The following is a 21,974-nucleotide window of genomic DNA, read 5'->3' as shown; positions in this document are numbered from 1 at the left end:
AAAAGTCTTTTGAATCGTTAAAATTTGCGTACCGGTTAAAAATATGCTCTGCCGGATAAAAATACATAACAAAGCTCATTTCTTGAAAAATACGCTTAAAACACCTTATGATAATAAATAAAAATTAAACATGTAATAAAAATAATATTTCTGATAATTCTACGGTCTCCTTTCCTCGATCGAGCGCGAAATGCATCTAGAAACCCTAATGCGTGAACATTTAAAATAATCATGAAATGAATCCTATCATGCAATGATTATGTCTCAAATGCACAAAATTAAATAAACACATCATTTAAATTAAATCCTAGATTACATGCATTCAGATTACGTAAATTTAAATTTCTGGACCTTACAAGTTTTGAAACGGGCGAGAGACAAACAAAGACATTTAATTTGAGTTTACATTTTATTAAAGATGTAGAACGTTTCTGTACTATTTCTATCGTTTCAAGTTTTTTCCGTTGTAAAAACAATACTATTTCTATAGAATTTATGATATAAACTGATTTTGATTTATACTGTATTACGAGACTTGTTTCAATCGTGCGGTTGTAAAACAAACACAAGGCATCACACAAGTATACTCATTTCTGCATAAATATCTATGTTATTTTAATTATTTGTGTTATATTATTCCAATACATGTCACAATATGTTACAACATCCTAGACAACACTTACTCATGTAAACAATAATTACGATTCATGTTAAATAGAATACTTTCAACACCAATTGTATAAAACAAATTTCTCTTTTTACCCTTATTTAATGAATGCTTGTATAAATGATTTGTTACATTACAGAGAGAAAAAATGTCGGAATGAAATATTTGTTATTTCGGTTATGAAACCATCAGCAGAAAAGTCGTTTTGGTTTTTGAAATAAGATTCTCGTTTTGAACACATACAAATGCATGCACATCCATACACAGAATCTCCAGCCAACTACACGGAAAGATGCATCTTCAACTCAGGAAATATCTTATTATATCCTCAATTTTATACCCTCTGCATAAATCGAAATCATACAAAAACATACAGATGTTCTGTCACTTATCTTGGATTGTTTCTCCTTCGATCACACCGGAACAAACACTGTAGAGACGGTTTCTTTATAAAACAAGTTTTCAACAAAACAAAGAGAAGAACACGATAAGCAGCAGCCATTAGAAACAGTACTAACAGATTTCCCCACTTGGCGTTGCTGTTAGAAGATATATCGTAAATGTTTCGAAGAGTCTGGTAGCCCGATAGAGTCCTTACCTGCCCAACAGCATACGAAGTCCCAAGATACTCGTTTTCCAACATCCCCTGAAGCAAAAGTGGACATACACAAATGTCTCAATAAGCAAAGGTGGAATTCTCCTAAACACATACTAAGGTGCAAATAAAGATATCTAAAACTGAAGAAACTCTATTTTTTTTAACTATTTTGAACTATGCCATAAAAAATATAAAGCTATTTCCGCTTGGATATCAAAAACTATTTTAAAAAGCCATGTTAAATAATGTTTTTAAGCTAATTGTAAACAAACTTCAGAAAAGGTAGATGCAACCAACCGTTAAAACATGAAATGGACTTGCCTGGATGGAGTAAGTGTGGAAAGTAACGTAAGATACTGGATACAGCCAAAGTGGTTTCGGTAAAGCACCACGAATTCTAAAATACCCGGCAGACAACATCATTACCACCTGAAAGAAAACAAAATTATATATTGAATTTATCACAAGCACACATTTAAGGAGGAAAAAGTTTAGAGAAGGTGTAAAGATAATGTCAATTCACCGAGCAGAGGATGGAACTTACATGCATCGGTACCAGTATTAGAATACTCGAGAATACATTTTGACAGAGGCAAGTAACGAGAAGCACAAGTCCTTCATTTACTAAAAGGCACGTGAAGAAATTAAAAATGAAGTACATCAACAAGCTGAACTCGTCTCGCAGTCCAACTAGGAAATAGAAGATCAGACTCGATGAGATGGATATGAGAAACAAGAATGGGATACTAGAGAAAAATTGCCCAATTAAAAAGCATAATGTCCCCGAATGCTGATTTGCTTCTTCACTGGCGTATACCTGCACACAATAAAGTGTTTGACTGGGCTGTTACAATCTATCATTGCTTTACCATCATTTTTCTATTATAAATTTGCCATGTGACCTCTATTGAAAACCAATATTAGCACCCATAGTTGTATATGGGGGCTCTCCTTAGCCTTGATTGCATTATTTAAAACAAAATCAACTACATAATATATGGCTCCGTAGAGTTCTTATATCTCTTATAAAATATTTCAGGTGTACACAACTAGAGTGTTACAAGTTTATCTATTTCCTATCACCAAGACACACCACTCTCATCAAATTCGACCATTATTTCACTCTGTTTCCATGCACGGTCGTCTCCGAGAAAGAACATTGCAAAATTATAAAGCCTGCAACCAAAAGTTTACAGGAGCAAAATGCACAATCTCATTACCTCGATTTCTTTTATATGGGCAGGAACACCAGCTATACTTAGAAGTGAAGCAAAAGATACAAATGCAAATACTGCACCAACTCTTGTCTGCAGTACAAGAGAAGCAAAGAAAAAGGTTATATGTGTAATCAGTTATTAAATGGGAAATTTATAAGGTATACAGAAAAGGAGGTAAATTGACTTATATGAAAAGGAGAGCAGCGAAAAAATTAACAAAAAGTTGAATTATTTTAAGAATTTAATCTAGCATGTTTTTCACTCTATTTACTGGTGATATATAATATTATAGTGAAATTTAATACTGATATTTGAATTTATTAATGACAGCTTTTGAGTCTTGGGCATGAAGGATGAGTAGTTTCAGCGATTTGTCCCTCTTGAACCATGTGTCCAATCTCCTCGGTTATTCCAGGCATTTGACAGAAACTTTAAATTTTACACAAACACTGTTATTACAAGCAGAAAGAAGGCTTTGAGAATTGGTCATGTGAAAACTATTGCGAATCCTGTTCCGAATTTCGAAGTAGAAGCTTCTCGGATATTCCACTTTAGAAGGTTTAAAAACTCAGGTGGTAATTTATCTCATTGTACAGAACTCAATTTAAAAGACAGAAACTCACCACAATTGATGATAAAGAATGTCCCAGCCCAGAAAATAAAGTACCGATACATAGCACCAGGAACATGCAAAGAATAAGCCGAAGCCAATAATACTTCCATTCCCTCAACATAATCAATAGAGAACGCCAAGTCAAAACTGCAATTTTTGTGACAATACCAGCTTTGACTTTGCTTTTGAGAGTTGGGCCTTCCTGTTAATCAAAAAAACATGTTAAAAGATTCAACAATTGATGATAAGATCATTTTGCTCCTAAATGACCATTAAATTAGATGGTGCCAGACATGGTAGCATAAAAATGAAACCTGCCAATGTTTAGCAAACTTGAATATATTAAATACAAGTCATCTACATCACAGATAGTGAAAGATCTGGGCATACTTTATGTTTTCTAATTGTCACATTCATCGACTGTGAGATAGAAATTTAAAATAGACAAATTCTATAGAAGGGGGAACATAAAACAGAAAACTGATAGTAGTGTTACTGCTAAAAGTTTCAGATGTTCCTAATTCAGATTTTCTGTAGATGTCAGGGAGGGAAATATCAAACAAGATTATGAATACATAATCGCTTCCTTTTGCTGGTGAAGTGACAGCAATACAACTAAAAAGGTACAGAAATACGTCATAACAAAAAAAAAAGCATGAAGCACAACACAGATTGTCAAAGTAAAATTTAAGCATGAACATTGACTAGACCTTCTCAGTAAGCTTCGAAATCATACTTTCGACAGCAGCAGCATCGGCGGATGATTTGTACGCTGATTCAAGAGTGCGTATTGCTACGGCAGTGTCCATATTAACTGCTGAAAGTTCCCCATGGTCATCCTGTAAATATTACAATTGAGCATGAGCCATAGAATACACTGGATGTTACTATTATGCAGAAAGTTACAGAAGTTGGACATTTCATAACCTTAGCCTTGACTACAAATATTCATACAGTTTCATGAGAGTTTATCAAGCTATAAGTTAAAATTGTTCAGTTTTTGGAGCAGACCTGCCAGTTTCTGCACATTGCAATAATTCTGTCAAAATCTGTGTTTATTGCTCTCAGAAAATGATCAGAAGGACTTTGCATGATCGGACAAGGAAAACCAGCATTTGAGAAATGCTACAAAAATAAAGTAAAAACAAGTTAGTTTCAAAAATGTAAACTAAAAACAGATGAAAACACTTGAGAACTTGATTAGTGTTGAGTGTCCTTTTTATCGGCTTTTTTGATATTTTTTGGATTGTGCATATTTAGTTTGACGTGATGGTTTGATTAGTTTTTAAGGATTTAATTGGAAAGGTGTCTAAGTTCGTATTGGTAATCTTTCAAACTTTTATTAAATAATGATGATAATATGCAATCAAGATTTGTTTAAATTTTCTGATGAGATTTCATGCAGATAGAGGCTTGCTAGTGCCTATATTATGACATAAAATTATGAATTGAAGTACACGACTTTTGAAGAAGAAAAGCTAAATTGTTCATTCTGTATCTCGACAACTGTTACAACAAGGTGATAACAACTCCAGCTATATCATAATTATTTTGAAGATTTTAATGGCTAGTGGTGCACACACATTCAGAGCGTCGTGATTCATTCATCGGGAGAGGAAGGTGACGTTCTCAAGGGGGAACATCCGCAGCATCGAAGGTAGTTTGACTAAGGCAGATCGTGAAGACGAGTGATGCTAGCCAATGAAGTCTACTGAATTTGTTCGTCATAGAGGCGTCGTTAGAAAATACGGAGACTTTTAGTCCGAACAAATCCTTGTATGGTCAAACATTTATATTTAGTGGATTCACTTGATATCTGAGCGTGGCCCTGTAGACGAGTATTTTGACCGAACTACGTTAAAATCCTAATATTCTCGTGTTCTTTATTTTATTATTTATTATCTTAATAAGCAACAATAAAAAACAACATATACTGCAAGATGACACAACTTCAATTGGCATCAGAGAGGTTCACTACTTTGTTTTGAAGTGAGATTCTTATTTTGTGTGATAACTTTTTTTTTTTTGCAAACATGGATTTTGGACGAGAATGCGATTTTATCACCAAGCCCTCACTTCTGGACAGCACTACATACCCGTACTGGAAGGCTAGGATGAGAGCATTCATTAAATCAATTGATGAAAAGGCCTGGCGATCGATTGAAATTGGGTGGACACCTCCAATGGATAAAGAAAAGGTTGGAAAAGAAACTTCTCCTAAAACTAGAGATAAATAGAGCAATGAGGAAGAACGTTAGGCAAATGCGGATGCAAAAACGATAAATGCCACATTCACAGGAGTGGTTGTAAACCAGTTCAAGGTCATATCTACATGTGAACATAGTTACCAACAGCGTGAGGTGTAAAAAAGCGATAAATTGTTTGGGACTTAAAGCGCAAAGCGAAGAGTGCACGCTTCACGGAACAAAAGCGCAAAAAAAAAACTCACGAAAATAAAAATAAGATCAAAAGTCTTTGAAAATGTGATAGATGAAATATTAAATATAAAAATCATCGCCATCTTCATTTTCCAAATTTCAGTCATCAGCTCCATCGCTTGATTTGTAATCATCGGTATCTTCTTCCAAGCCGTTTTGATGTAAAAGTGGCAACCATGAAAAAAAACAAAGTACATAGATGCGATGAGGTTTGGACGAACTGATGGGATCTTTACTCACCTTTGAATTGTGAAGTTCAAGCAGAAAAGGAAATCGCAAAATCATGAGGGAAGTGATATGTCAAAAAATGATGATAATTTGGTTGACTCTTTTGTTTACTCACTAAGAACTTTTCGAAAGTTTTGAAAAGAATGAACAATCAAGTTAGACTTTAAATTATTTACATACTAATAAGTCACATAATTTCCAAAATTCAGGAAAAGCAAGGAGAACTTGACCAGAGGTGAAGAAAAGATTAAGGCCCTTTGTGTAGAACCCGTAAATTGGACTGCGTATAAGTCATGCATAATTTCTAGTATTTAAATTAAAATGATTTTTATTGCATGAGTATTTAAATTTTTTTCTTTAAATTTATTTATTTTACGCAGTAGTTTAACTGTTACCTTTTCAGTTAAATAAGTGAGGCCGGACTGGAGATGGAGTATTGAGATAAGTTAATAAAGACTTATTTAAGAAGTGGTAATTTAGCATGTTAGTAAATATAATTTAAAAAGTTGGCATGCATGCAAGTTATAAAACTTTTTTGGTATTTTATTTAATTGTTTTAAAGCATTAAATGCATGTTTATTTCATTAATTTATGTTTAATTATTTTTATGCATTTTAGGCATAATTCATGCATGATAGGATTTGTTTCATGAAATTTTAAAAGTTCGTGCATTAAGATTTTTAAGTTGCGTTCGAACGAGGATCGAAAACCGGAGAATTTTCAGGAAAATTATTTTAATAACGATTTATTTTTATAAATTAAGTTGAAGTGTTTTTAAGTGTATTTTTCAAAAACGGGAATTTTTGGTTATTTTTACCCGCAAGATTTTAATTTTTATCGGTACGCAAATTTTATAAAATCGGGGGACTTTTTAAGTTTCCAGGCTAATATTTTCAAAATCTTTTCAACTCGAAATATTTTTCGGGAGAGTGTTTAGATTTAACGGGCCTACTTTTGAGCTTGTTGGACCTAAAATCTTTTATTTAGTTTTATTTATAAAATAAGGCTCATTAGTTGATTGTTAGCTATTTTAATATTACATAATTATCTATTAAACCTAACCCTAGTCATTAGCACCCCACTAAACCTAATTCATTCCACCCAGCCGCCCACTTTCATCCAATCAGTCGCCTCCTTCGTGAATATTAGCAGCAAGAATCCTTTTTCCTCCAAGCTCGAGTGTTTCCTCATCACCTCGTGTCCCTTCGAACATTTGCACACCAATTAAATATCAGGCACGCGTTGTATCTTCATTTCTGCATCACTCACGTGTATATTACTGATGTTTATGTGTACATGCATGAAATCTCACGATCTGTACAGGAACATGTAGTGTTATCAGTTTTACATGGGTTTCCTTACATCTTTTACTTGGTACTCACGTTTTTCTGAAATTTTCTTGCAAAGGGCCACTGTTCTTGGTTGTTTAGGGGTTTCTAGGGGTGTATAGGTACTGTCTTGAGGCTTGGGTTGGCTGCAGATCGCATCAAGGGAAGGGCAGAGAGTAGGGGGTCATGGGGAGGCTTGTTCTTGGAAGATCGAAAAAAAAAAAAGGGAGGACCGTCGGTGCCAGGTTGAGTCCAGACGATGGGTCTACTCGTGATGGGTCCAAACCACGTCCTGGGAGGGCCCTAGCACTACTGGACTGAACCCTCGAGTAGCACATTGGAACCGAGCGCAAGGGAGTGTAGTTGAGGTATTTTTGGTGCCTAGGGAGCGAGCTAGTAGTGTAGGCTGCATGGGGCTGGGCCCTTGGTGCTGGTAGGCTCTTTGGGGTCTGGCCTAGATCCACAGTAGGCTGGTTAGTGGCTGGAGCCTTCGGCTTGGGCGTAGGGGAGGTGACCGCGGGCTAGTGTCTCGTTTGGGGGTGAGGGTGAGCTTCTGAAAAAAATTTAGCGGCTGTCCAAGGAATTTCGAATGTTAAAAATCTGGGTTTTGGGGTTTTTGGAATCATTTAAGTGTCTTTAAGACATGGTAAAAAATTGGGAAAATTTTGGATAGGTTTCGATTCGATTCGGGTTAAAACCGGGACCCCGGTCCAAGTTTTAAAACGAATCGGTTCAGTTGTATTTTTTGGCTCGAAATTACGTCTAGGAATATTTTTAAATATGTTTTGGGATGTTTTAAGGAATTTGGTAAGCTTCGGGTCAATTTTAGAGGTCCAGGGGTGAAACGATAATTTTCGGGTTTCCAGAGGCAAAATGGTCATTTTGCACCCGGGGTGAGATTTTGGTCCTGGCAGCGCCCTGAGCACAAATCATGATATTTTTAAATGTTCATGCATCACGTTTACGATTTTTACGCTATTATAATAATTATGGTGCATGCTTGGTTTAAAGCAATTAAGAGAGAAAAAGTGAGAAAGTGAAGAGCACCCGTCTCCACCGCGCCGCGTCGTTATTTCGTTTGTTTTCTGTCAAAACAAACCAAGGCATGTTTATATCTTCTTTCACTCTTCAATCAAGCCATATAGATAATTTTAAATATCGCAAGTACATGATTTTAATACAAGAAGATCGAAATTGTTCATATTTAATTATGTTGGTTAATTATATTACGTGCATAGAAAATATTCATTTTTGAGATTTATGCGATATTGCTTGTGGCCATCTCACTATCATGGGAGCAATTATTTCACCCGATCGCTAGTTACCGGTCAGTTCAGTTATGTACCACCCAGTATACTATGACATTAGTCTGATCAGACGTTCATTACTTCACCCGGTCGCCAGTTACCGATCATGGGAGCATTGTATTATCCGGTCGTCAGTTACCGATCAGTTCAGTTCAGTGCAGGGGCCACTTGCGTAGACCATAATCTCAACAGAAAATTATTATATGCTATTTCAGTACAGGGCTCCAAGGAGCAAACATTTTCACTATGATTTTCAGTTCAGTTATGCACGTATTATAATTGCTCATGACAAGTTATTTTCACATTATGCCTCATGACATGATATTTTTATTCCATGCAAATTTTACTATATTATTTACTCGTTATTTACGATATATGTATGCTGAGTCTTTAGGCTCACTAGACTTGATTGTTGTAGGTACTGATAATGTCGGGGCCGAGGGCGAGGACCAGTGAGCTAGCTTGGGTCGGCAGTAGTAGCACCCGAGGACCTCATTTACAGCACTTGTCATTTTTTTATGCTCAAACATTTTATCAGTTGTTGGATACTTTAACTTGTTATTTTGGCGAGTAATAATTTCTTCCGCTGCTATTTCGAATATTAAACTTAATTTATCAGTTTATCTTATGAATGAGATATTTTATTTAGTTTAAAAAGAAAATTTTTTAATTTTTCCGCAAATTTTCAAACATGAATTTTCGGGCCATTATACTTTGTATACAGTGCCATGTGGACACATTCAAGCTAATGTGCAAACACCCTGAAAAACAAAACCAAGGCAATAAACTCGACATAGAGTGATGCTGAATCATAGGCAAGGAAGAAAACGAGAAACATGTAAGCAATCATGTTGCCTTGAATGTGCACACAAATCTGCTGGGGAAGGAACTGCTGGAAGGCATATGCTCTAAACCTGTCGTAGAAATGTCACAACACACTGTGAAACATTGCTAAGACAGTTGGGTCTTTAGACCGAAAATTACTCATATGAAGCCAAAGTGACCTGGAGGCAGAAGAAGTCTTGGAAGCTTATGCATTAATGCATAGGCTGTGGAGGATAGTCTGTAACACAAACTTAGAATTGATGGAGAAAGCACAGTCGCTTGAAACTGAGAAAGAAGAGTTGGAAAAATTTGTACTTGGGCGTGATTTGTGTGATCCAGAAATTAATACAAGATAAATTGACACTTTAAATTAACTTCATCACTTGCAAAAAAGAGTTATACGGTTTAACATGGGAACCACTAATCTAGATCATGTTTTATCTTTGCAGAGGCACAACGGCAATCGAACTGGATTAGGATATGAAGGAAACAGCTCAAATTCAATAACAATGTTCGTCAAAGAGAACAAGATGAAGGAACATAAAGGAAGTGCATGTAATTTTGCTAGATTTATTCCCATACGCCACTATTGTGAGGTACCTGGACAAGACCCAGATGTTTTTAATACATAAGAGATTAGAAGAGAGGAAATAACATGTCATTCATTTATAGGATAACTAGGTCAACACCTAGAACGAAGGTTCAGCTATCTCAAAATCCAAGCAAAAAAATTTGGGTCAAGAAAATCAATTTGAATTGTTTAGCGGCCTACAGTTCGTTGGAAAACTGCTCTAACAATTCTTGGTACTTTGATAGTGGATGTTCGAGGCATATGACAGGTGACCACTAGATATTGACAAACTACAAGAAATGCAAAGAAGGAAGTGTCATGTTTGGTGAAGGCATGAAAGGATGGGTTCTTGGAAAAGGAGTTATCAACATTCCTGTTTTTCCTAGGTTCAAGAACATACTTCAAGTTGAAATACTCAAAGAAAATCTCATAAGCATTAGTCAACTGTGTGATCAAGATCTTCGTGTCAAATTCACCAAGGATGGTTGACTCGAATAATTTGTGAGGTTTGCAGGGATCAAGATCTGGAGATAACTGTTACATTTTATCTTCTTCAACATCTCCATCACTATCTCATTTGTGTCACAGAACTAGTAATGATAATATTGAGATATGGAATAAAAAATTTACCTGAATTACGAAAACCTAACTAAGATCTTGAATGCGGGGGCTGTTCGGGGAATACCAAAACTTGGCAAAAAGCCTCCTGGAATGTGTGGACCGTGCCAGTTGGAAAGCAAACAAAACAATGCATACAGTAGTACAACATGTAACTACGAAGAAAATACTTGAATTAACGCACATGGATCTTATAGGCCCAATGCAGGTAGAAATTATAGTGGGAAAAAGGTATGTATTTGTGTGTGGATGATTTTTCTAAATATACATTGGTTGAGTTCTTTAGAGAAAAATCTGACACATTTTCAAGTCTTTAAACTCATATGCATCAAACTAATGAATGAGAAAAATTGCAAGATTAACAAAATAAAAGGGGAGCAAGAAGAGAATTGAAAATGCCTTGTTTACTGACTTCTGTGATGAACATGGTTTTAGGCATGAATTTTCAACTCCAAAAACTACTCAATTAAACGGAGTGGTTGAACGCAAGAAATGGCTCTTATCATGCTAAATTCTAAGAAACTTCCTCAGACGTCACAGGAGAAACATTAACACAGCATGCTACACAATAAATAGAGTCTATTTAAGGTCAGGTACCAAACAAACTACATATGAAATATGGAAAGGCAAGAAGCTCAAACTGAGCTACTTTAATGAATTTTGTTGTATCTGTTACATCTTCAACGATCGTGAGTATTTAAATAAGTAAACACAAGCTATCACGGAATCAGCTAATGTTGTTTTTGATGACAGGATTGATCTCAGTGAATACTCTACGAAGGATGAAAATCATAGCCTCACAACGGAACCACTAAAGAGTCAAGAAACACTGACCGCAGAAGATGTTGCATAGCCTGTCGCAACAAATAGTGAGACAAACACTTAACATAATGTAAATGAACCTGAAGAAACGGATCATAATCACACTACCGCCTCTGAAAAATGATCGCCATCCAGAATCACCAAGAATCATCCATCCACAGCAATAATTGGAGATTTACATGAAGATATAATTGGAGATTTATATGAAGATATACGCACTAAGGACTTCTCAATAAAAAGGCATGACAACATGGCCAGGTATATATGTTCTATATCTCTTATTGAACCTAAGAACATCAAAGAAGCCTTATTGGATAAAGCATGGATAAATGCAATGCATGAAGAGTTGGAACAATATGTGAGTAACGATGTTTTTATTCTAGTGCCAATGCCCAAAGAAACATATGTGTTGGAACTAAATGAATATTTAAGAATACATCTGATGAATTGGAACTGTTGTTAAGAACACGACACGACTTGTTGCTCAAGGTTACTCTTAGATTGAGAGAGTGGACTTTGAAGAAACATTTGCCCCTGTTGCCAGATTTGAATCCATTAGATTGCTTTTGGTCATTGCATGTTCACTAAATTTCAAATTGTTTCAAATGGATGTAAAAAATGCATATTCTTAGATGGAATCTTGAATGAAGAAGCATATGTTGAGCAACCAAAAGGTTTTGAAGATCCTCATTATCCTGACTATGAGTTCAAACTCAAGAAAGATCCTCACTATCCTGACTATGAGTTCAAACTCAAGAAAGCACGGTATGATCTAAAACAAACATCAAGAGCTTGGTAAGAAAAATTGACTCATTACAATGGGGTCTATAGCACCGAGCGTTTGCCGCTTGCTAGTGATAATTATGCAACTCAAATCTTTTAAATAGTACAACAGCCCAAGCGCCACGTTTCGATTTATCTAACAAGCAGGGACAATTATTGCACCTCAATAATCTTCCTCCCAATAATTGCACTTCGTTCAATCAATGGCAATTGAACACGTGACCTTGGTTCTGATACCAATTGTAAGACCGAGCATTTGCCGCTTTACCCCAAGTTATAGCCAGTGGTAATGGTGCAACTAAAATCTTTTAAATCATACAACAACTCATGCGCCACGTTTCGCTTATTCTAACAAGCATGGACAATTATTGCATCCCCACAAGGTCAAATGAGAGGTTAACCACATATGAGGATAGGGTTTTGGTTGATTCTAAATCGTTTAGAAGCATGCTTGAGAGTTTACTCTACCTCACTGCTAGTAGGCCTAGCATATGTTTTTATGTAGGTGTGTGAGGTATCGAGCAGACCCGAAGGAGACTCATTTGAAAGCCGTGAAATGAATCATTCGTTACATAAATGGAACGGAAAATTATGGGATATGGTTTTCTAATAATACTAATACTTGTCTTGCAGACTGGGCTGGAAACTCGTATGACGGGAAAAAAAAAGCACAACTGGAGGATGTTTCTACGTGGAAGCAACTTGGTCTCTTGGCATAGCAAGAAACAAAATTCCATTTCCATGTCAACACCCAAGGCTGAATACATTGATGCTGGAAGTTGTTGTACCCAATTACAATGGATGAAGCAAATGCTTGATGATTATGGTATTGTGCAAGATTTTTAATAGTTTACTGTGATAATATGAGTGTCATAGACATATCTAAAAACCCAGTACAACATTATAGAATGAAGCACATTGACATACGACACCATTTCATATGTGACCTTGTTGACTGTAAAACGATTGTACTAGAGCATGTTGCAACTGAAAAAGCGAATTGCATACATATTCACCAAGGCACTTGATTTTGTGAGGTTTGAAACACTTAGAAAAGCCTTGGGTACATGTGCCATACAAAATTCCTTCTTGATGATATAAATGTTGCATTTTGAACATTTGAGCTTACAATTTTAAAATTGCTATTTTGAATTGATTGAGTTAGGCTGCGAGGTGATATATACTACTGAGGATTTTGACTAAATCTTCTTGATTTGATAAATTGCATGAATTTTTGGTGACTCGACAACTAGTATCGGCCAAATTTTGATTTAAAAAATTTTGATGATTTGGAATAAGTGTTGATTTGGAGAAAAAAATTAGTTGGAAAGGCTACTTAAGAAACCCAATGGAAGGTTTTTTGGAGTGTCAACTACCAACTTGATGTGCTAATTAGGTCAAACATAATTGTGGATACATGTTTGGAAAAAGCAACCTAAATGGCCCAAAAAAACTTCTTAGACCGGGAGCTACCAATATATGAAAAAAATATATATATATTTCATTTTGGCTGCTCGAGTTTGAACGAGAAATTTCAAGATTTTATTTTGTCTTGGAGCCAACAAATTTTCTCATACATGTTAAATACATGCCTAGTCTTGAGGTGGGTTTAAAAATCAAGAAAAATAAATTTTGTGAGCTTGAATTGAAATTTTGTTGGCACCTCTAAATTTTTTTTGGCACACATTATTAAGTTTTTTTGATAATTCATGCTCCTTGATTTTGTGCTAAAATTGAATTTTGTCATCAAATTAGTTTTTATGTTGCTTTGGGTATTTTCTGTTTGCGCGGGAAAACTAATATAAGAATTTTACATGCTACAGTGTTGCTTCGTTTTGTGCTACTGGGATCCTTAGAGTTAAATTTGGACTCCAACATTTATTTCCTTTTTTTTATTTGTTCTTCCTCTCTCCTCCCCTATTCATCTTTTTCTTTGAAAATTGCGGATATCACGATCATCATGGTACGGACAAGACGGCAACACTCCAAAATTTCTGAAATTGCAAGCTCTCGTTGTAAATCGAAATTACGGATCGATCGGAAACTGGTCCAATGCCTCGCTGCTTCTGTCCGGAAAATCTTTCTTCTGCTTCTAGCACCTGACGATGCACTAGTCTTACGCAAACATCATCTCCTCTACACGCTGAACACTCTGATGCCCATAGAGACCCACAGGCTGCACAACCCAGAAATCCACCTCTGCCTCCTCGCCGTCGCCACTGTCCGGTAAAACTTGGTAAAAAGGTTTTGTCTCCAACTCCTATTTCTATAGTTCTTACCTATCTTGATTTAGTTGTATATCAACCCACTAAAACATCGAGCCACAATTCAAGCTTCCGAGAAATTTCGCCAGATGATTTTTATGAAGTCTCTTCCCCTCCGGCAAATTCAAGGACCACTGTGAACTTTGGAGGTACAGGTAATGTTCCAGACTTGAAAGGGCCTGATACTAAGTCCTCTGTTGAGTGTTCTTTGGCAGCCGCTGCTCACGTACCATTCGCTTCTTCGTGTCAAAAACAGAATGTTAGCCATATATCCAAGTCTAATGCTTATTAGAAACCATCAATGGTATTTCCGGTTCCTTCTGAACACAATCTGTTGTCAAAGACACACGACAAGCAATCGGCAGTCATCCATTTGAAAAGGGAAGAGATTTCGTCTTTGAAGAGTCCATTACTCCTGGTGAACAAGTCACTGCCCCTCGGCCAGTCAAGAAACAGTGTACAAGCGTGACTTCAAAATCTACTGCCTCAACTCCCAAGCCACAAATTTCTACATCTACTCCTTCAAAACCTTTGACTATAGGAACCACTAAGGCTGCTAGGACTTCCGCTGTTGAGTTTGGGTATGATTCCACTGATGCTCTGGCTAAGACTTTCTTTTAATAAGATGAATTGGGATGTTTTATCTAAGCCAACAATTCTTGGGGAACATGTGTTGAATAAGAGGAATGATGAATCTGCTGGCATTGTCAAGTTGTTGCAAAATGCGAATGATGGAGACTGTTGCTAAATCAAAGCCCTTTGTGGTAGCTGTTGTTTATTAGTTCTATGCAAACTTGTCTCCAAAGATTTCTGTTCAAGGTTCTCCACAGTTTCATAAAGTGTATCTTAGGGGACATTTTTTAATTTCAATGCTGATCTGATCAATGATTATTTTGGGATCAAATTCGATGATTCTGACGATACTATCGACTCCCCCACCTTCTGATGATGAACTCACATGGATGAGGCAGCAACAGAGCTGACTGGTCGTGCTACTGTTTGGCCACTTGGCAAGCGCATATCCTGCTCACATTTGACTTCAAAATATATCATGTTAACTCGAGTTGGCTTGTGGAATTGGTTTCCAACAAAGCATACGTCCACAATTGATTATGACATTGTGTTTTCTCTATCGCTTCAGATTGTGCAGCACAGATTTCTCAAAGGCAATCGAGTGGTTGATATTCAGGGGAAGATTCTGGATCTGAATGCTAAGGCTCCTGTTAATGAAGAAGGTTCATGCCACTGCTTCCTCAATGTTGCTCACTCTGATTTGGTGACTGAAATTCGGCTTTTAAAAGCTTCGACCGTTCACATTATTGGCATGTTCGAGAAGATTTTGTAGCAACAAGATGCTATTGTCAAGCAACAAGCAGAACTTGGTGATACACTCAATGCTTTTGTTGGCTCCGACACTGCTAGTTGATGGGTGTTTCCTTTGTCTGTTTCAGCGCAAAGGGGGAGTAAGTATTCTTGGTGGTACTTGTGTTCAAAACAAGCCAAAAAGGTGAGTGACCATTTTTATTGGCTTGTTTTGATATTTTTTGGGCTCTGTATATTTAGTTTAACGTGATAGTTTGATTGGTTTTAAAATTTTTATATTGTTGGTTTAAGCTTTTGATGTTATATTTCGGTTGGTTTTTTATAATGTGATATGCCTCACCTTGATATATCTTTTGAATTTATAAGGCTCATAACGATGTATATCTCCACTGATTGGTGAGGGATTCATATTGGAACGGTATCTAGGTTCGTATTGGTAATCTTTCAAACTATTGACTATAAACAATGATAAAATGCAATCAAGATTTGTTTAAATTTTCTGATGATATTTCGTGCAGATAGATGATTGCTAATTCTTATATTATGATGTGAAGTATCACTTGAAGTGCACGACTTTTGAAGAAGAGAAGCTAAATTGTTCATTCCATGTTGCGACAACTGTTACATGAAGGTGATGACATCCCTACTGTATCATTCTGATTTTGAGGGTTTCAATTGCTAGTGATGCACACATTCAAAACGTCGTGATTCATTCCTCGGGAAAGGAAAGTGATGTTCTCGGGAGAGAACAATCTATAGTATCGAAAGGAGTTCGATTGAGGCGGATCGTGAAGACGAGTGATACTCGTCAAATGAGATCTACTGAATGTGTTCGTTAGAGGTGTCATTAGAAAAGAGTCTTTTAGTTTGAATAAGTCATTGTATGATCATAACATTTTATGTTTAGTGGTTTCACTTGATATTTGGGCGTTGGCCCGTGGACATAGGCCTTCTGACCGAACTACGTTAAAAACTGGTGTTCTCATGTTCTTATTTTATTATTTATTCTCTTAATAAGCAATGATAAAGAACAAGTAACCTATATTGCAAGATAACACAATTTCAAAGAGATTTAAAAAAAAAATTAAAGAGATCTTAACTTCACTACAATCTCTCAAAAAAGTGATGCACAATCAATGCATCCCTTCGAGCTAACAACATTCTTTACAAGGACATGGGAAAACTTTTAAATGAATATGGGAATCAAATACTAATCTTATAGGTGCAACTATAGAAATCTTTAGCTTAGATTCATGTTAAGACTAATCATATTTCTCAAAGGTATCACCTGCAAACATGCCAATGTTTCCCCAAAGAACAATGTGTTTCCATTTGAAAGAAGACAAATTCGATCGAAAAGGCCAAATACTTCTGTGCTGCTCTGGTTAATGGTGAAAATTATAGTGCACCCTGTGCTTGCAAGCTTCTTCAGGTTCACCATCATCAGTAGTGCAGATACACTGCTATGACAACGACTTTGTCAGTATTGAAAAGAAGTGAATAAATTTTGAGATGAAAGAAATTAATAAAAACTAGTGGCTGGAAAATTATGTGAGGAATTTGAACCTAGAAGAAGTTATTGCTCCCCCGATCCTATGAATAGCTTGTTTAACTTGTGAAAGGGAATTAATTCAGATTGGTTAACTGATAAAAGAACCCTCTTTTAGAGACTATTTTCCAAACTACATGAAACCAAAATTGCAAGGATACCTAAAGCGTCAATCAGATGGATCACACCAACGAATCTTAATATTAACATATACCTCCAGAATGTTTGACAGGCAGCGATGTCTAAAATTCAGTTTTTAAAAAACATGATTTTGGCCTCTTTCTCACAAGATAGGTGTAGCTTATCCACTTGAAACTTCATCGAGAGATACTAAAATAGGAAGGTGACACATGGAAAATGGTGTAATTCATCTAATGATAAATACCGACATTGCTAGATAAATAATCAAAGAAAAGTGTGGTACTTATTTCTCCTCCACTTCATCAGGCCATGCATTTTAGCACAAGATCATATGCTTATGCAGCAAGTTCACAGAAACATAAATACCTTCTGAAGTAAGATTTAACCCCAAAAAAAAAGAAGAAACCTGTCAAGATGATAAAGAGGCTCGTCAACAAATAAGATATGTGGCCTCATCAAGAGCTCCCTGGCAATGCTGATGCGTCTTCTCTCACCACTACAAAGACCCTTCGTGTAACAGTGGCCACCGATGAGTTTGTTTGCATAATCCCCTAGTGACATGGCCAGGATAGTATCTTCCACCAATCCCCTCTTCTGGAACCCTGAAAGCTGCAGTAATGCCGAATAGTAAAGGTACTCACGTACGGTCAAAGATCCAATGAGTATGGTTTCTCTTTCGACAAACCCCTGCATAATGGAAGCACATGCTCAAATCTCTGGAGTTTCAAAGAAAAATTAAAAGATTATGTTGTATCCAGTCGCATAGAAGCTATGGCTCACGCTAAATGCCATCAGCTTCGTTATCATGATTATTTCCCATCGAGTAGTCATCCTTGCCCATAAAACTTTAAATTCAAATGGCAAAACTTTCTTAACATCTTTTGGCACCAATTAATTCTAGCTCGAATTAGATACAATAGCATGTGTTCATAGTACTAATGCATTTTGTGAGTACCATGTCAAATTCATGAATCGAAGAATTACACCTAACACAATGTATCATGACATCGAATATGATGAGGCCTATCCAGTGAACTATTAAATCATCTCTTCCATCTCTAACTAAAATGATCGTGCCCAATTTTTATCTAGTATAAGCAATCATGAAGTTTTCATTAGCTTCTAATTCTAGTAATCCGATTATCCGGGTAAACATTGTTTGAGAACTATATGCAGAGGATGCTTCATGGACAACCAATCATAATTTTTGTGAGAATATTTAGAAATGCTAAGATCTTTTGAAGAAATATTTGAAGGTCGCTTTTCAAACCAAATTCACAATTAATACTGCTGAATGCTGATATACAAACGCAGAGCATTATTCATGATGTTGAAGGAAAAGTGGTACCAAAAATGAACTTACATAAGCTCCATACTGCAATCGTGATTTTACACCATTCACAAACACCTCACCATATGTTCTGGCCATGTCTGGCAACCTCCCTAAAGCACAAGAAGAAAAATAAAAAAAATTCATAAGAGACAAGCACATATGTTCTTCTAATAAATCTACTCGTGTCAGAATGGGCACAAAATAAAAGAAAAAACCTGCAAGAGCTCTAAGCAGCGTTGATTTCCCCGACTTGGCAGGACCCATAATCACAGTCATTGTGCCTGGCAATGCATAGCCATTGGAACTCTTAACAACCTTGTCTGAGTAATTTCTTTTACCCTTTACAGTGACAGTCAAATCCTTCCACACAACAGAGGCCCCTGCAATCTTTCTAGTAATAACTGCACCTTCAGGCAATGGGGGAGAAGGCAATGAACCACTATTGAGCTTCGAGAGAGATGGGGATCCCGGAGTCGTGGCAGCATTTATGGAGTCAGCTCCTCCTTCCTCCACCTTAACTTCGATATTCGTATCGTCCCAGTCCGGAGAGTCCTCGAACGAAATAGGCTGCCTGACTGTACCCGGTTTTCTTAAATAGAAAAAATTGCTTGACGGCACCCTGCTCGCGGGACTACTAGCAGAAGAAGATGAAGACCTATAATGATCTGATTGAGACTGTATTTCTTCCATCTTGGAAATGTGAATTCTTTGTTATGCTCCTTGGCTTTTTACTACCCAAGTCAAGTGAAAGTAGGCATTCAGTTCCCTCTGGAGTGTCAACTCTATCCCAAAAACATTTCCACAACTTATCATATGACCTGGAACCAAGGCTGGCCAGTTTAATCTGCAGAAAGAACCACCAGACAAAGAAAATCCATAGAATGGAATATTTGTTTTCTAAGCAGCGAGTGATATAAAGAAAATCCCGGTTTCAGATTATTGCATCGAGTGTATTAACCACGAACTACAAGGGGAACATGTTATAATTGCAATGGTCATGTTACTTTGCTAGCCAAAAAGTCCACTCGCATTCCCCTAAACATTCAAGAAACTTTAACACACAAAAACCCACGAATCCAAAGTTATATGAAACTTCTCTCCAAACAGGCCTCACATATTATTTTGCTTTTCCATGTAAGTGATTCTAGTTACTGAAATCACTCGTGCTTCAGTAATTTTTAGCAAACTCTAATCTTTCCCACATTCTAAAACACAGTTACCAAGAAACCAAATCTTGTTTATCGCTCATTCACTCGAAAATAAGATAAACCCACAAATAAAAACCAAAAACATTAGAAAATAGCATCAGCTAATCAAGAATACCTCAAATCCTTTTTATCAAAAATAAACCTCGAAAAGGATAATAAAGTTACAGAGAAGAACTAGCAGAGATGAAGAGATGATGGGAAAAAAAGAAGAAAATAACAAAAGCTGGATCTGGCACTGGGGTTTTTGCAGAGGAGTGCGACTACGACTCTCTCAGAGGTTTAGTTTAGCGAGGGAAAAAGGAAAAAAGACACCCTAATTAATCAACAATAATTATTATTATATTTAGGATTAATAGAAACTTTTTATTTATTTAGAATTTAGAATAATAAAAGTGGGCCAACTTCAATTTGTTAAGAGCAACTTGACCATCACCCCTATCTCCATTTTTTATTTTTTCTTTACTATTCGTCCCTTCGAATCTCTGCTTTAACTTCTCAATTTTTTAAATTTTCCAAAAATATTTTTATGATACGTGACATTGTTATACCTATCGAGTCAGTTCTTAAAGACATATAGTCTCAAGACATGTAGATACGCAAGCTTTCCAGCCATATATCATACGATCGATTTTTTTCTACATGCTTGCATTAAAATGTATTTTTAAAGATTATTCGAGTTGCGATCGAGAAATGGAGATCGAGTGCTGAAAAATAGAAAATGTTTTTATTAAATAATTGTTTTTTATTATTTAAAATATAGGTGATGATTTTTCTTATTTTTGAAAATATGGGCTTTTGAGGTGATTTTATACGCCGGGACGTAAATTTTATCGGTGTTGGTTTTTCAACAAAAATACAAACGTTTTGGCAACCCGGCTAATAAATTCACAAACTTATTTAAGCAAAATTATTTTTAATATTTAAATTAATTCTAATTAAGCGCTAATGAGCCTAATTTGTATGTTTAATGAGCCTAAGCTTAATTAAGGATTAATTAACTATATAATATGCAATTAACCTACCCCAAACCCTTTACACTACACGCCCCACTCTCCTAACAAATCAAAAATTATCTCCACCAGCGTCACGGCACACACATCACAATTAGAAAAGGTAAAGCTTCGGTCTTATTGAAGAAAAATTCAGCCTAGGTGCCTACATCGCCGTTCTTCGCATTGTCGCTTCGTTTTCGTGCGTAAAATAGGCAAAGGCACGCCATATTCTCCTTTTACTCATCATCACACCATATTATGTAATTGTTTATGAATTTGCATGAAAAACACGTCACACAATCTTTTATTTACGTAACCATGAATATACATGTTCTAAACTTGTGTTATGTGGTTCCAAAAATATGTTTCTATGTGTTAAGGGGCTGCCATGTATTAGGATATGCCAAAACATGATAAAATATGACCAAACATGACAATTTTTGAAAGAAACCACAAGCTGGAACCGTAGTATGAAATTCAAGAAAGAACCGTGGGTTTGGGTTGCCTTTTCTTCATGTTATGGCTTGGTTTCTATGCATGGGGTCACGGGGCTTGGCCAGGGCTGGCTGGGGCTCGAGTAGGGTCAAGGCGAGGGCCTGGTAGAGCCTTAGGGGGCTAGGACTCGTGCATGAGGGCTGGAGAGGAGACCCCGCTGGATGGGACTCTCCTCGAGGAGTTTTCTGGTGGCTGAGAGATTCCAGGGGCTATGGCTCAGTTGGGGCTGGGCTATGTGGTCTGGGTGATGGCTTGGGACAATCCAGAGAGGGGTAGGAAGGGTCAGGGCTCGTGGTGGCTCGAGCAAGAGTCCAGGCGAAGCAAAACACTCATGCACGCAGGAAGCAAGGGGACGCGCAGGTGGTTTCCTGGTTACAGAAGCTTCGTGCGTGGGTTAGTGTGGGGCCTCGGGTCCGATATCTAATACTAATAATTATAATTGTAACAAACCAAATGATTTAATAAATACATAATTTGTGGTTCACAAATTCACATAAACATCGTCAAAATAATTTAATGGTCACAAATGTTGAAATATATAATGTGGGGCCCCGGGTCCGATATCTAATACTAATAATTATAATTGTAACAAACCAAATGATTTAATAAATACATAATTTGTGGTTCACAAATTCACATTAAACATCGTCAAAA

At 36.5% G+C, this 21,974-nt stretch overlaps 1 protein-coding gene across 2 annotated transcripts; it reads right to left on the bottom strand.

The window, feature by feature from the left end:
• Positions 1-960: 960 nt before the first annotated feature.
• LOC142543156 (ABC transporter G family member 3-like) lies at positions 961-20,136 on the bottom strand. 2 transcript variants are annotated; one of them, XM_075650235.1, is made up of 12 exons: positions 19,949-20,136; positions 18,841-19,469; positions 18,656-18,735; positions 17,699-17,979; positions 16,891-17,062; positions 4,107-4,220; positions 3,806-3,934; positions 3,106-3,297; positions 2,486-2,572; positions 1,810-2,082; positions 1,587-1,694; positions 961-1,313 (listed from the first exon to the last, which is right to left on the bottom strand). In XM_075650235.1, exons 2-12 carry the CDS (start codon positions 19,313-19,315, stop codon positions 1,056-1,058), a joined length of 2,169 nt encoding a protein of 722 aa, XP_075506350.1. In that variant the 5' UTR covers positions 19,316-19,469; positions 19,949-20,136; the 3' UTR covers positions 961-1,055. The 2 variants fall into 2 exon arrangements, with proteins under 2 accessions (XP_075506350.1, XP_075506351.1); XM_075650236.1 differs by having other exon boundaries at positions 18,841-19,443.
• Positions 20,137-21,974: the final 1,838 nt, after the last annotated feature.

The sequence above is a fragment of the Primulina tabacum genome, chromosome 4 (genome assembly GCF_025594145.1).
Source record: "Primulina tabacum isolate GXHZ01 chromosome 4, ASM2559414v2, whole genome shotgun sequence".
Taxonomy (NCBI): Eukaryota; Viridiplantae; Streptophyta; class Magnoliopsida; order Lamiales; family Gesneriaceae; genus Primulina; species Primulina tabacum.
The sequence above is the reverse complement of the archived record's forward strand: the minus strand, read 5'-3'. Positions and strand labels throughout refer to the sequence as shown.